We start from the raw sequence: 14,502 nt of genomic DNA, 5'->3' as shown, positions 1-14,502 counted from the left end.
TCCCCTCAAAATGTTTATTCTACCTAGAAATTACAGAAGATTCAACAAGAATTTCGAAAGCTTGCAGAAGAGAAGGAGATAATGGAGGATGAACTTCAAAAGATGAAAGGTTCAGAGGTAATTATTTTTCAAAAACTTCTACTTAGAAATTACAGAGGATTCAACAAAAATTTGAAAGCTTATGGAAGAAAAAGAGATAATGAAGGATGAACTAAAAGATGAATGCTGCACAGGTATGATTATATTTTACAGAAGCTGCAATCCTAAACAAACTTATTGGGGAGGAAACCCATTGAACACAGGCTTAATTCCAAGTGAACCTGCATAGAATACATGCATAGAATACATCGCTATCCAAACATTTGTTTATCTGAATATAAATAATTATTCCCAAACTTCACTACATGCACAGCTGATTCAGATATTCAAACAGCTGTGAAGGGGCATATTACAATATTGTTCTATTATTATCCCAAAGGGGGGAGGTTTCTACACCAACCAGAAGGACAGGTTTTTTTCTGTTGCTTAAATGTTACAGTGCAAATGGGTCTCTCGTTGGAATGTCTAGCTTGGGCGGATAGAGATAAAGAACAAGGATTTATTGTAATACCAGGATGAGGGAGGTTGCAGGAAGGAGGGAGGGGAGACCAAGACCTTACATGGTAATAGGAACTTACTATGTTTCAATTTCCCAGAAATCAGGTGGCTTACAAGAGATCAGGTGGTATTGTATTCTGCAAATCTATAAAAAGGGGGGCACACCCTGACTCGGTGTGCGGGTACTTATCACCCTGTCCCTTTGTTCTGCATATATGCACTTCAAATAAAATCCTGTTAATAACCTGCAAGGACGTTTTGCCGCTTTGTGTGAATCTGTGCTCCGGGGACCCAATAGCAGATGTGGTTGGTCCTTCAGCTCGAGTTTGTTCACTTACTTACTTGTTTGTGATTTGCTGGTCAACAGGAACCGTTTTGGGGCAGAAACCAAAATGGGGTTGAAACCATTTTGAGGCAGGAACGGGGAGAGATTGGACATTTCAGAAAGCAGGGTTTTTCCGTTGTCTCTCTTTTGCTGATTGGCCACAGCCATTTTAGGAAGAAATGGTAGAGGAGGGAAGAAAGCTCGCGGATTGGAAATGTTGCTGTTGGCAATAATGGAAATTGCACAATGAATAATTTCCTGGGAATGTCCGGAAAGTGGGACTTGCGTGTAGATGGGTTCTTGCCAGACATTATACAACAGGAAAAAAGGATGAGAAGGGGAAAAGGAAAATGAGCAAATTCAGGAACTGACTTTTATATTGCATTATGTTTTTATTTATTGTAATATTGCTTAATGGATACAAATGACACAGTACAACAGATATTATAGATGCAGTTGTTTTTCCATGTTTTAAGAGTGAAAATGTAACCAAGGGGAAGAGTGGAAATATTCTTCCTCTGTCAAAGGTCTCTGGAAGTTCTGTGCTGTTTCCTGCCCATTGCAACTTCAAATGTGCAACTGTGCAAGGAACAAGTAATAATTTTCCTATGTAACCTATTTGGTGTTTTCTCACATACGTCTAGCAGCAAGAAAAAGGAGTGCAAGATACAAGGAAAAAAATGTTATCAAAACTGGAAAAAGAAAAGGCAAAAGTTGAAGAAAAACCACCTCAAGTAATTGTAGAAAAGTAAGAACAGTAATTAATAATCTAGATTGTAATCTAAACTCTCTTTCTTGGTTTGTTTGTGGGGTGGAAGTGTCCTCCACCTAGCCCTGACAATCTTCACTGGGTTCTACCCACAAAGTGATGCTAGCATCATTTTGCTCACACAAAACTCCCCATTTGTTTTGCCAAGTGAGCGGGAAACTAGAAGTGCCTCTATTGGTATCCCCACCAGTTGCAGCCTGCCGAAAGCCTCACTGAGAAATTTACTTCTGGCTTCAACTAGATTTGCTTCTAAAAAATTGACTTAAATTACCATTAGGAAGTGATATTCACCAAATTCAAGATAACTACCGGTAACTCTGCAACCCCATGCATGACTATTAAGAAATAAGTTCTGTTGGGTTTACTTGGGTAGGATGCTTTGTCTTGATGCTGTGTGTTTATGATATTGGCAGTTTTTCCTTACTTAATTTCACAGCAACTTTATGATCCACTTGGCCATGTCTTCCTCCTGAACTGATTTGGTTGGATGGGTATTAGAGGCATTTACGGTGGTTCCAACAGCATTAGGTGATCATCTCTTGCCCCCCTGGCAGCAATGGGGTGCTGCATGGTACCATTTTGTTCTCACTGCTGTTTAGCATAAAGCCAGTGGAAGTGATAATTGGGTCATTTGGAGTGACATGTCATCAGTTGCACTTCTCTGTAACAGCTGAATTCAGCGAGGCTGTTGACTGGTGCCTGGACTTTGTGGTGGGCTTGATGAGGGCCAGTACATGGACTCTGAACTCTGAATCCTGGTAAGACTGGCAGTTCCCAAGTCTGAATAATTGGTCAGTTGCCTGTTTTAAACAGGGTTGTGCTCATCCTGAAGGAGCAGTCTGGGATGATTCCAAATTTCTCTCTTTCACTAGGGGCCCAAGTGACGTCACTGATTAGGAGTGCCTTTTACTGACTTTGGCTGATAGGACAGTTGCAACAATTTCTGGACTGGGATAGCTTTACTACTACTGCTGGCCATGCACTGGTAAAATCCAGATTACTTTGCAGCAGTTCTATACAGAGCTGCCCATGAGGTTTAGTCAGAAACTGCAGCTATTGCAAATTGCAGTGGCTTGACTGTTCATTGTCTTAGAGGCAGTGATTGGCTCAATGTTACCCAGTACGCTGCATGGCTGAGAAGAGATTTGAACCCTGGTCTTCCAGGTCCTAGTCCATGGGTAAGCAAACAAAGGCCCAGGGGACGGATCCGCACCAATCACCTTCTAAATCCGGCCCGTGGACGGTTGGGGAGTCAGCGTGTTTTTACATGAGTAGAAAGTGTCCTTTTATTTAAAATGCAACTCTGGGTTATTTGTGGGGCCTGTCTGGTGTTTTTACGTGAGTAGAATGTGTGCTTTTATTTAAAATGCATCTCTGGGTCATTTGTGGGGCATAGGAATTCATTAATTCCCCCCAATATAGTCTGCCCCCCCACAAGGTCTGAGGGACAGTGGACCGGTCCCCTGCTGAAAAAGTTTGCTGACCCCTGCCTAGTCCAACACTCTAACCAGTACACCACACTGGCTCTCAGTGTGATTAACTACCAAGCTAAGTTAAAGCTGTTGCTATTAGTGTACAAAGATCATACAAGTTTGGATAAAGGTACCTAAAAGATTGGGTATATATAATAAGTGAGACAATTCAGTCACTGAGCTCTATGGGAGAGGGCCTTCTTCAGATGCCATCTCATCAGGAGTCTGTTCAGACAGACACTGTTTCTATTGTCTATTGCTTTTACATATGGATTTATTTTTAATTGTTTTAATCTATGGAGTTGTTTTTATTGTTGATGTTTCTGATATGAAATTGGTTCAAGATACTTTATGTGAAGTAATTCATAAATTGAATCAAATAAATAAATGTTTGTGAACATTCTGCACCATTATTCTAGTTTCACCAATTTATGACACCTCTGCAGGAACAATAAAATGTATTTTGAGTGCCTTATTGACTTTACAGTTTGCCCTATATGTTCTTAATTACAGACCAGCAAGACCAACTCCTATTCCTTTAAAGCACAAAGAAGCTGAAAACCAAAAAATGAAAGAAGACTTAGCTAAAGCTCAGGTAATATGTATTCTAGTTCCCTGCAAATGTCTTGTTCTATTTTTTTTTTTAAATAAACTTTAACCCAAAAAGGGTTGATAAAACCACCAACATATCACAGAACATATCTGTGGACTATGATTTGATAGTGGGTTTCTTTTGACTGTGGATTTATGCAGCAGTGGCTGCTGCCTACAAAACCTGGTGGGGCTGCTAGGAGGTCACAAGGGCGTTGCCAACTTGCTTTGGTTTTCTACATATCCTCCTTTCAGGGGTATCCGGAGTATAGGGGGTGAAAGGGACTTCAGCCACCTAAATATTTTGAGGAAGTGGGTAAGGCCCCCCAAAATTGAGGGGGCTGCCATCCCCCGCCACCCCAGGCGATTGCCAGAACACCAGGCAGGGGCAGGAGGCTTGGAGGGCGATTTTCACCCTCCACATCCTCTGCTGTGATTGCCAGAATGGCCTAGCAGGCATCTGCATATCCCACAGGCATGGCCCAATGGGTGTGTGTTTGCGTCAGTGTTACATGTGTGACATCATGCACGCACAACAACTCCCCCAATGTTGGGCCCAGTTTGGCATGCTTGCCTCCTTTGCAAAGATGCTGCAGACATCTAAGCACTGCAGTTTTACAAACAGTTAGCTCCTAACTCAGAGGTCGTCAAACTAAGGCGCGTGGGCCGGATATGGACCGCGAACCTTGTGGAGCCTTCCGCCCGCTCAGTCAGTCCCCGCACTAAACAGGCGCAGCGCAGAGGCCTCGCTGCGCAGAGGCTGACTTCTGCGACGTGGCACGGCTTCTGATTGGCTGCAGGAAGCTCCTGCAGCCAATCAAAAGCCGCAAATGACTCTGGGCAGGCAGCGACGCTGGCACGGCTTCTGGTCGCTGCCCCTTCCTTCCTGCTGTGGCAGCAGAGCAGGAGGAAGCGGCGGTGGCACGGAGGCTGCCCAGGCCAGCAGCATCTGGGTGCCACCCCTTCCTTCCCGCTGAGGAGGCAGAGCAGGAAGAAGCGTGATGTCGCGGAGGCATCTGGGCACTGCCCCTTCCTTCCTGTTAAGGTGGCCAAGTGGAAGGAAGCAGCCGTGCAAGAAGGAAGCGGCAGTGGCGTGGAGGCTGCCTTCGCTGCCCAGGCCAGCGGCATGGGCTCTGTGCCCCACTGAGAAAGAGGATGCTGATGCTGCCAGAGACAAGGCAGCGTTTGTGGCTGCGGCGTGAGTGGCATAGGCGCGGGGGGGGGGCTTTCAGGAGGGGGGGCTTTCGGGAGGTGGTGGGTCCTGCCCCTCACAAGGTCTGAGCGACAATGGACCGGCCCCCTCCTGAAAAAGTTTGCTGACCCCTGTCCTAACTAAATTGAAAAGTGATTTAAAAGGGGTTCCTGCTGTTACATTTGCTTCTCTACTAGGACAAAAGTTATGTGCTCCCCCATGCTGGTTCTCTTCCTTATCCTCTTTTTCAAAGAAGCAGTTGACACTCAAAATTTTTCAGTTTTATTACTTAGTATCTAAGTGTCTTACCGTGCTTCAGGAGGGTCATTGCAGTCACAAGTTCTAATGTCAGTTTATGGTAGAATAATTGCACTTGATTCTGAAGTAAGCCCCACTGAATTCCATGAGGATTGCTCCAGGCTCTAATTCTGCCCAAAAGAAGCACCTTAGTTCTGCTCCAGAACTGGCAGGGAAGCAGTAATGTGATGGGAAGCAGACAAACCAAGAGAAGGCAGCAAACAGAGTGAAAGGCTTATGGGGCTAATGTAATGATAATATAATAGTACTCCAGGGTACAAGAGAAAATACACAGGGAATAAAGGATCACATGGGAGGGTTTAAAAAGCAGAGGTACCAAGGAAAGAAGCTACTCAAGGTTCACAAACTTGTTGAAGGAGGAAATCACGACTACCAGAGTTCAGAGAAGCAGAGGGGAAGGGTATAACCAAGACAACTCACTCACACATGATCCACTCCCAGAAAAAGTAAAAGCTTCTCAGAAAAATAAACTGATCTGATAATCAAAGGCACAATCACCCAAACTGTAAGGGAGGGGAATGAAGTGGAAGGGGAAGAGAGGAAAGATGTGTGAGGAGGAAAAGTAAAATCAAAGGCTGACAGGGGAGAAACAAATTCCAAAGACATTCCAAATCACACAAAACTTACCCAGGGCAGCAAGGAACAAATGGGGGTGGGCAGGGGAAGAGAAAATACACAATAGTACAAGAAGTGAGGCTAAATGTGATCAAGGAGAAAAAGAATCCCCTGGATGTAAAGCAGGAAATCGACAGCACTATATAATATGAAGGAAACTACTTCCTTAACTCTGTAATCCCTGCCTGTGGGTGATAGATGGCAGTATCGACGTATCTGACGAATTTACCGGTATATCCAGAGAGAAAGTAATCACTGTAACATTAAGGGAATCCAATCAGAGCCTAAAGCAGTTCCAGGCCAGGTTTTACCAAACAAATAAAAATAAATGTTCAGAAGCTGATGTTACACTTCAGGCAAGGAAGATGTATCCAAATTTGCTTTTATTTTCTTGCAGAACTATCCCTACAGTTTATTAAAGGACTAAAACAGGATTCAGCAGCTATTGTCCTTCTCAGTTGCCCCAGCAGTTCATGCTTCTCTTTCCCCAGAGTTCTACTCTTATTATTTTTTACTTAAGGGAGTAGTAACGTACTAATATAAATTTTCATAAGATTAAGGCAGATCCAGGTGATTCACACCTAAGCACCATTTCCACCATCAAGTTGATGGATTCGCCAGATCAAAAAATAATTGCATGTTACAGCACTCACACCCTTCCCTCTCGTTATAATTAATTGTCCTATTTAGTCCATTAACTTTAGTAAGTTTGGAAAATATGAAACCTACCCATCCAAAAAACAAACTGATGTAACTAAAAAAAGGAAAAAAGCAACTATTGTACAAAAAGAGATGTGTCCCCTGGTGGTCACTTGCACAAATAACCAGTTCAGTTGTATGGGATGGGGGATTACTAAATAAAATAAATAAATAAGCCAGCACCTGATCAGTGAAGAAAAACATAGTCCTAGGGCCTAGTTAATGCTGTGTGGCTTTCAAGGAAACAGCTCTGAGCATTCTGGGACTGCACTTTAAGGCAACCCTTCCTCATCCTATACAGAAGCTTGAGTTGTGCCCCAGTAGTTGCCAACAAAGGTCCGTATAGTTAAAGCCATGGTTTTCCCAGTAGTGATGTATGGAAGTGAGAGCTGGACCATAAAGAAGGCTGATTGCCGAAGAATTGATGCTTTTGAATTATGGTGCTGGAGGAGACTCTTGAGAGTCCCATGGACTGCAAGAAGATCAAACCTATCCATTCTTAAGGAAATCAGCCCTGAGTGCTCACTGGAAGGACATATTGTGAAGTTGAGGCTCCAATACTTTGGCTGGCCACCTCATGAGAAGAGAAGACTCCCTGGAAAAGACCCTGATGTTGGGAAAGATTGAGGGCACAAGGAGAAGGGGACGACAGAGGACGAGATGGTTGGACAGTGTTCTTGAAGCTACGAACATTAGTATGACCAAACTGCGGGAGGCTGTGGAAGACAGGAGTGCCTGGCATGCTCTGGTCCATGGGGTCACGAAGAGTCAGACACGACTAAACGACTAAACAACAACAAAGTTTGAGTGTACCAGCCTTCACTGGGGACTCGGCTAGACTGGTAAAGGAAAAGCGTATTATATAACACTGTGACACCAGATGGCGCTGTGGAGTCCCATCTTTTCAACCAGATTTCCTTGTATGCCGTTTGCAATGTGTTTAGCTGAAACGCTTCTTTGATGTCTCTAGATCCAGCTTAGGTCTATGGATACAGTAGTACCTCGTATTATGGAACCCACTGGTTACGTAAATTTCATAACAACAACAACATATTTATACCCCGCCCATCTGGCTGGGTTTCCCCAGCCACTCTGGGCGGCTTCCAACAAAACACTAAAATACAATAAAAACACTTTCATGTTACGAAAGTGACAAACCTGGTTTTGGACCAAGTATTGGACCGGGTTTTGCCGCATGCGCAGAAGCATTCTACTGCCCTGCGTGCATGCGCAGAAGCAGGTCCTCCGGTTGCAAAAACCTTGGGATCCGGCCGGACCTCCAGAAAGGATCCCGTCCGCAACCAGAGGTACCACTGTATATATCTTAGTTCCATGTTTAGCAACATAGCTGCGCTTGAAACTACTAGATCATGATTACTATGGCTCAGTCATTGGAGACATATTGAATGGTAATGACAGGGACTTGCACAATTTCAAGAGGATCCATTTTACTGTATCCAACATGTTTGTATTTACTGTCTCCCTCTCCTGGACCGGGCAGTCCAGTCTTGCCTTTTCATATCTCCTGTGGAATTTCACTTCCTCTCCCTTGGCCACACTCTTTTCCTTCCACACCAGTGTCCCCTTTCCTTCCTTCCTACCTTACCACCCAACCCTTTCCTCCTATCTTTTCTGGTCAGTCCTCTTTCTGTTTTGCTCCTCAGGTCCTGATCTGAGCCTTGAAAGGCACATAGAGCTGAAAGAGGAAGTGTCAGAGAGTGCCAAACTTCCTACTTCCTCTTTCATCTTTATCTACAGGACCTTAGGGATAAAATATTTTCTGGACATATTTCAATTTGGCAATGATTAAGCTGTTACTTGATCTTTACTATACAATATCACACAGCTGTGACACCATTATCAGTAATGTTGTTTGATTTAGAATTACATGCTTTATAATAGCTTCAAAAGAGAAAGATTCTTTTATTTCACAAAAAAACATAAACCCCTCACTTATTACTTAAAATAATCATGCCTCATTGTCTGTCCTTTCAACTCAATTAATGCATTGGTAATTAGTTTCTTTTGGAACAGATCCTCTGGGACATAATTGGAAAACCAAATATGTTTGCATATCATTATGTAATAGGTGCAGTGTATGTTTGTGGAATGGTAGAGCATATTCTAGAATGTTGCTGTATGAATATTTTGATAAGAAACCCAAATTGTGAATTTAAATGCCTAAACACATTTTGACATTGTAGGCAAATATTCAGACCCTTGAACAAGAGAAGAAAATGCTTGAAGAGAAACTACAGAAAGCCTTAGAGGTATTGCTTGCATTGTTTTGATGTTGTTAAAAGGTAAAGGCAAAGGACCCCTGACAGTTAAGTCCAGTCATGAATGACTCTGGGGTTGCAGCGCTCATCTCGCTTTACTGGCTGAGGGAGCTGACGTTTGTCCGCAGACAGTTTTTCCAGGTCATATGGCCAACATGACTAAGCAGCTTCAGGCATAACCAGAGCAGTGCATGGAAACACTGTTTACCTTCCTGCCGGAGTGGTACCTATTTATCTACTTGCACTTTAACGTGCTTTTGAACTGCTAGGTTGGCAGGAGCTGGGACTGAACAACGGGAGCTCACCCCATTGCGGGGATTCAAACCGCCAACCTTCCGATCAACAAGCCCAACCTTCCGATTGACAGCACCACCCACGTTGATGTTGTTAAGAAACATTAAAAGGAGAAACAGTTACAAGTTGAGGTTTCATAAATTGTTACTAGAACTAGGGGTTGTTTTAAACCACCATGTGTATTCAACTTTCATGCCCACTCCACTGCTGTAGATTTCTCAGATCACAAAGCACAGTGGAAGGAATAAGTGAAATTCCTCGATTTGGTCTAGACTTTAGTCCTACAACTTCATATTCCATTATTTCTCATGCCCACAATAACAAGACCTGCAAACTGTCCTTGCTTGTCCACTTCCTTCCTGTCAATAGTGGTTAGCCACACTACTCCGTAGCTATTTTGTGAGATTTTGCCTCCACTCTCTTTGATTCTTTTCTTCAAAATGTTTCTACCTTTCCAATGCTCTGGTTTTCATTCCATTGTTTACTTTAGCCTTCAGTTTAGGCAACTTCTCTCACACTCCTGTCTCCAGTCCCTCCTCAGTCACAGCACTAGCTCCTTTGTTCATAAGCACTGTATATTCCCCCCCCCCCAAAGATCTCTTCTTCGTTCATGTCTCTGCTTAGTCAACCTTCTTTGTTCTTGATCTGCCTTTTCCTTTCTTCTTCTTTCTCTTCCCACTGCTTATGCTGTAGCCTTATGCTGCACCATTCTTTCAGTCATTGAGACTCCGGGCTTTCTGCTATTTAGCTTCCTTTTTGGTGAGACATTGAATCATTAAATTAGAAGGACTATCAAAGATAATCTAGCCCAACCTTATGATAGTGTAGAAAATGCACTTCTACAGCATCTTCGAGATATGGATGGCACTGTGGTCTAAACCACTGAGCCCCTTGGGCTTTCTGATCGGAAAGTTGGCGGTTTGAATCCGCATGATGGGGTGAGCTCCCGTTGCTCTGTCCCAGCTCCTGCCGATCTAGCAGTTTGAAAGCATACCAGTGCAAGTAGATAAATAGGTAACGCTGTGGCAGGAAGGTAAACAGTGTTTCTGTGCTCTCTGGCACTCGTCATGGTCCTCTGTGTGCCAGTAACAATTTAGTCATGCCAGCCACATGACCTGGAAAGCTGTCTGTGAACAAACGCCGGCTCTCTCAGTCCAAAAAGCGAGATGAGCGAGATAAGAGCCGCATCCCATAGTCACCTTTGACTGGACTTAAATGTCCAGGGGTCCTTTACCTTTACAGCATCTTTGATAGGTAGCAGCTCACCCTCCACTTCAAAGCTAATGAAGAAGAATCCACCACTATCGCAGTTTGTGTCACTGTTGAGCAGTCTGTACTATCAAGAGGTTCTTCCTAATGTTTAGTTTAAACTATTTTTATTTGAATTTGTTTGATTCTTAGCCACTGGAGGAACAGAAAACAAATTGCTCCATTGTCTATAAGCTTCTTCCCAACCTTCAGTCTGCTGTCTTCCCCAGCTGCTGCTATTCTTAATATTCGTGTGAGCTTTGTTACAGCCCCACAGAAACTCAACTGTAAATTATGTTGGCAGTTTGATTCCCTGAGCAGCTGGAATGTTTGTTGGCATTCTATGCTATTATGCCAATTTGTCCAGTTGGTGTTAGAAACTTTATCTCTAGGCAAGTAGAATATAATACAGATAATATTGTTGCTTCTGAGCTGAAACTGTTTAAATTACTGTATTATGGTTTCATTTTTCTTTTAGTCTTGTCTGGGTTTCTCCAGATATTGTTGACTCTAGGACCCCCTCCTCGCAAACTGTACATTTTACATTAAATAAATGTAAATGTTGTATTTATTTTTTAAAAATAGGAAGCTGAGATGGCTAAGGTTCATCTTGCTGAAGTACCTCCAACTATTCCAGATTGGCAGTTCCCTTATGCAGAAATTGAAGATGAAAAAGATGTGCAGAAGAAAGGCAAAAAAGGAACAAAACCTAAAGGAACAGATATACAAAAATTGGCTGTCAGTGCACCTGAAACAGGAAAAGCAGGAGAAACATTTCCAGCAAAAGATGTGAAACAGAAGAGAAAGGGGTCATTTATAGACATGGATAAAGCACTGAGCGAAGGTCAGGAAAAAGAACCTGAAAAAAGGATGGAAGAATCACGGAAAACAAAAGCAGGGAAATCAGAGGGAGTAAGTAATGCTTCCCATTTTGGTTACTAAAATATAGATAAATTTTGAATGAAGGATTAGTTACAAGTTTATACTCCTTCCTCTGATAACATTATGGCTATAACTTTTGAATATGAATGGCTAGGCATAACATTGGCAATATATGTTTGCAGCATGCAGCTTGAGCCTTTTGTTAAGCAGAGGAAATAATAATGGAGGAGATAGGATACTGACTCACTGAAAATAAAATCAACCGTTCTGGTTTAGACCAGTGATCCATCTCTAGACCAATATCTTGACAATGGCCAAGTGGCCAGATGTAGGTATCCTACAAAGTTATAACTGCATAGGATTTGAAGAACATCACTGCAATTCCTTTGGATTTACCTTAGGTATTTACATTTAGATAATGTTTTATTTGAACTCTATATTTTTGTTTCTTTCAACAATTTATGTGCTGTTTAATTACAAAGTTCAAGAGAACCCATATAGTGAAACTAAAAATGAGTTAAAACTGTAAAATTAAAATTCAGTTACAAAACCTATTTGAATAATAGCCAGATGTTCAGTAGGGAAGGGGGCCTGGCTGACCTTAATTGGAAGGGAATTTCATAAAATTGGACACAGTACAGAATTCATGACTCCTGGTGGTTATGAGCAATATGTCTGAGCCATGGGGGTCAACTAACAACATCTCCTCCAAATAGTTCAGTGATTGAGGAGAGTTGTATGATATCATGTGGTCCCTAAGCAAACATAGGAGCAGACCCTTTGTGATGCTCCTGTCTATGTGCTTGCACAGAACAGACCTTCCTGCCTTCTCTGTGGAGATTTTAAACAATAAATGCAAGCAGAAGAATTTCTTACTGTAAAACTGGCTCTTGTTTAGAAATAAATTTCTCCAGTCCAGAAAATGGTTAAAAAAGCTTTACTAACAGAACTTAGCTTCAAACATTACAAAAACAAGGAAAACATGTTGTCTCATACATAGACAAGCATATTCTGCTTCCAGTATAAAGTTTGTAGGCTTAATTTAGCAAAAACTCCAATATTTGAGCTTTCCAGCCTATCTGCCTCAGGCTGTTTAGAACAAAGGGAATATAGATTTAACATGGAGGAATTTAGTCAACTGACATATGTAAACATCTTGTAACCCAGTGTCAGTCTCATGACTCCAGAAAGATAGAATAATAGAATTGTGGAGTTGGAAGGGACCTTGATAGTCATCTAGTCCCCTACAATGCAGGAAAGATTACCACACTCTTGTAATGGAAATTTACAGCTATCCTCCACTTCAGTCCCCATGGAAAAACACTGGCTTCCCTTCGCAGTTAACTTCAATACTAATACATTCATTCAGCATTTTTATGTAACATTAAATATCTTAACTCTCTGAACTCTCCCACTGTCCCTCCTGTTAAACAGCAGCAACTCAGCTGCTTGGAAGTTAGGTCAGCCCTGCTGCCACTACTGGTAGGCTGAGCCAGGGATAACAATAGGCAGAGCTCTGCAAGACTGTAATCAGATGCAGATGCAAGTAAGCCCTGTTGAATGTAGTAGACATATATCTGTGTAATGTGCATTGGATTGTATTAGTAGTGCAATAGGACTTGGTCCAAAGAATATATATTTGATTGCAGCATTAGGATCCCCTTCTGTTTTTACTCTCCTTCACCTTTAACATCAGCCTGACATACGGAAATTAAACAGGTAAAGCTCTTTGTAGCATGGTAGTGAGGAAAGCAGTCTCCAGCTTCAGATTCTGCTTATATAGTTAGAGGGGAGGACTTAGAAATGCATAGGATTGCAGCTTTCATTAATTTTTTTGTCTGCCTAACAGGCAACTGCAAAACTCAGAGGAGCAGAGTCTCTTTTTTTTTTAAGTTGGCAGTCCTGATGATAGTGTGTGGTTGAGAAAGATGCTCATAATACATTTGCAAATTTCAGGTGTCAAATAGAGTTACCATGTTTTCTTCTCAGAGGTATCATGGGCTGCAAGAGATACTAATGATCAACAGATGTAGCTTTCCCAGGAACTGAAATTCGACAAAATTTTGTAGCCCGCTTCACTCCAGGCACTGAAATAAATATGCCCTAAATTTTTCAGCTGGCACAAATCAGTTATGCCTCACTCCATGCTATTTCACAGTAGGCAAACCTCAACATTAGATATGGCATGTGAACATCAGACCCCTCTCTCAAAGTGCAGCCCCCATTTCACAGCAGCCAAAGCTCAACTGTAGGTAAAATACACAAACAGTGCATATCAAGAAAGAAAAAGAAAAAGTAACACATCATTTTATACCTGCCAAAGCTCTCAGACCCCCATCGTGTGCAAGTCAAGCAACATTTTTTAAAAAAAGAAATAGTAACTGGGATTTATTTATTTACAGTGCAACCCTACACATGTCTACTCAGACTCCCCCCCATTGAATTAAATAGGATTTACTCCCAAGGAAGTCCATATAGGACTGCAGCCTTAACATTCAAGTACAGAAGAACATTGTAATGACACAGCATTTCAGTAATTTCAAACTGTTTTATATTTTGCTGTAGTGACAAATGTGGCTTAGTGAAGGTTATGAAAACAGCATTTTAATGGGAGTAAGGAGAGAATTAAAGTATATACAGTGCTATCTTGGTTCACGAACATAATCCGTTCTGGAAGTCCATTCAACTACTGAAATGTTTTTAAAAAATGGCACAGCTTCCGATTGGCGCAGGCACCCTGGAAACAATAGCCAACAGCCGCATCGGACGTATGGCTTCCAAAAAAGTTTGAAAACAGAAACACTTACTTCTGGGTTTCGGTGCTTGGGAGCCAAAATGTTCGAGTACCAAGGCGTTAGAGAACCAAGGTTCCACTGTACTCCTCGTAGCACTGAGCTGGAAACATATTACATTCGTTTTGCTCAACAAATGATCAGTATGCTATTTTTCAGAATTCAAAATTCTTTTCTAAAGATACGATGCAATACCAATCTAAATCTTCCTGTTGTATGAATGTTTCTTTGTGATTGTAAATTAGTGAGATTTCAGGCATGATACGATAAAAAGCAGTATGTTTGCTGGGATCAGGGCCACAGTGAGTACATCCACCTCTTGGCACCCATGAGTACAGTGTGAAGGCTTCCTCCCTATAGGTGTTCGTGCTGTGTATGTGGGTGCCAGGAGCTACTTGGAGGGCATAGTGTAGGGGTCTGGCTACTTGA

At 42.2% G+C, this 14,502-nt stretch overlaps 2 protein-coding genes across 2 annotated transcripts in view; one reads left to right on the top strand and one right to left on the bottom strand.

Moving 5' to 3' along the window:
* Nucleotides 1–14,502, bottom strand: part of LOC310827983 (integrin beta-1-like) — a 437,041-nt gene that overhangs the window by 275,930 nt on the left and 146,609 nt on the right. The window lies entirely within an intron of this gene.
* Nucleotides 1–14,502, top strand: part of CCDC7 (coiled-coil domain containing 7) — a 139,935-nt gene that overhangs the window by 20,938 nt on the left and 104,495 nt on the right. Inside the window, exons 13-17 of the mRNA XM_083704491.1 lie at nucleotides 28–117; nucleotides 1,567–1,670; nucleotides 3,677–3,758; nucleotides 8,783–8,848; nucleotides 10,985–11,311. Of these exons, the coding sequence (XP_083560617.1) occupies nucleotides 28–117; nucleotides 1,567–1,670; nucleotides 3,677–3,758; nucleotides 8,783–8,848; nucleotides 10,985–11,311 (669 nt within the window). The remainder of the gene's footprint in view (nucleotides 1–27; nucleotides 118–1,566; nucleotides 1,671–3,676; nucleotides 3,759–8,782; nucleotides 8,849–10,984; nucleotides 11,312–14,502) is intronic.

The sequence above is a fragment of the Podarcis gaigeae genome, assembly GCF_964106915.1.
Source record: "Podarcis gaigeae genome assembly, chromosome: 12".
In the NCBI taxonomy this organism is placed as follows: domain Eukaryota; kingdom Metazoa; phylum Chordata; class Lepidosauria; order Squamata; family Lacertidae; genus Podarcis; species Podarcis gaigeae.
This window is presented reverse-complemented; position numbering and strand designations above follow the sequence as displayed.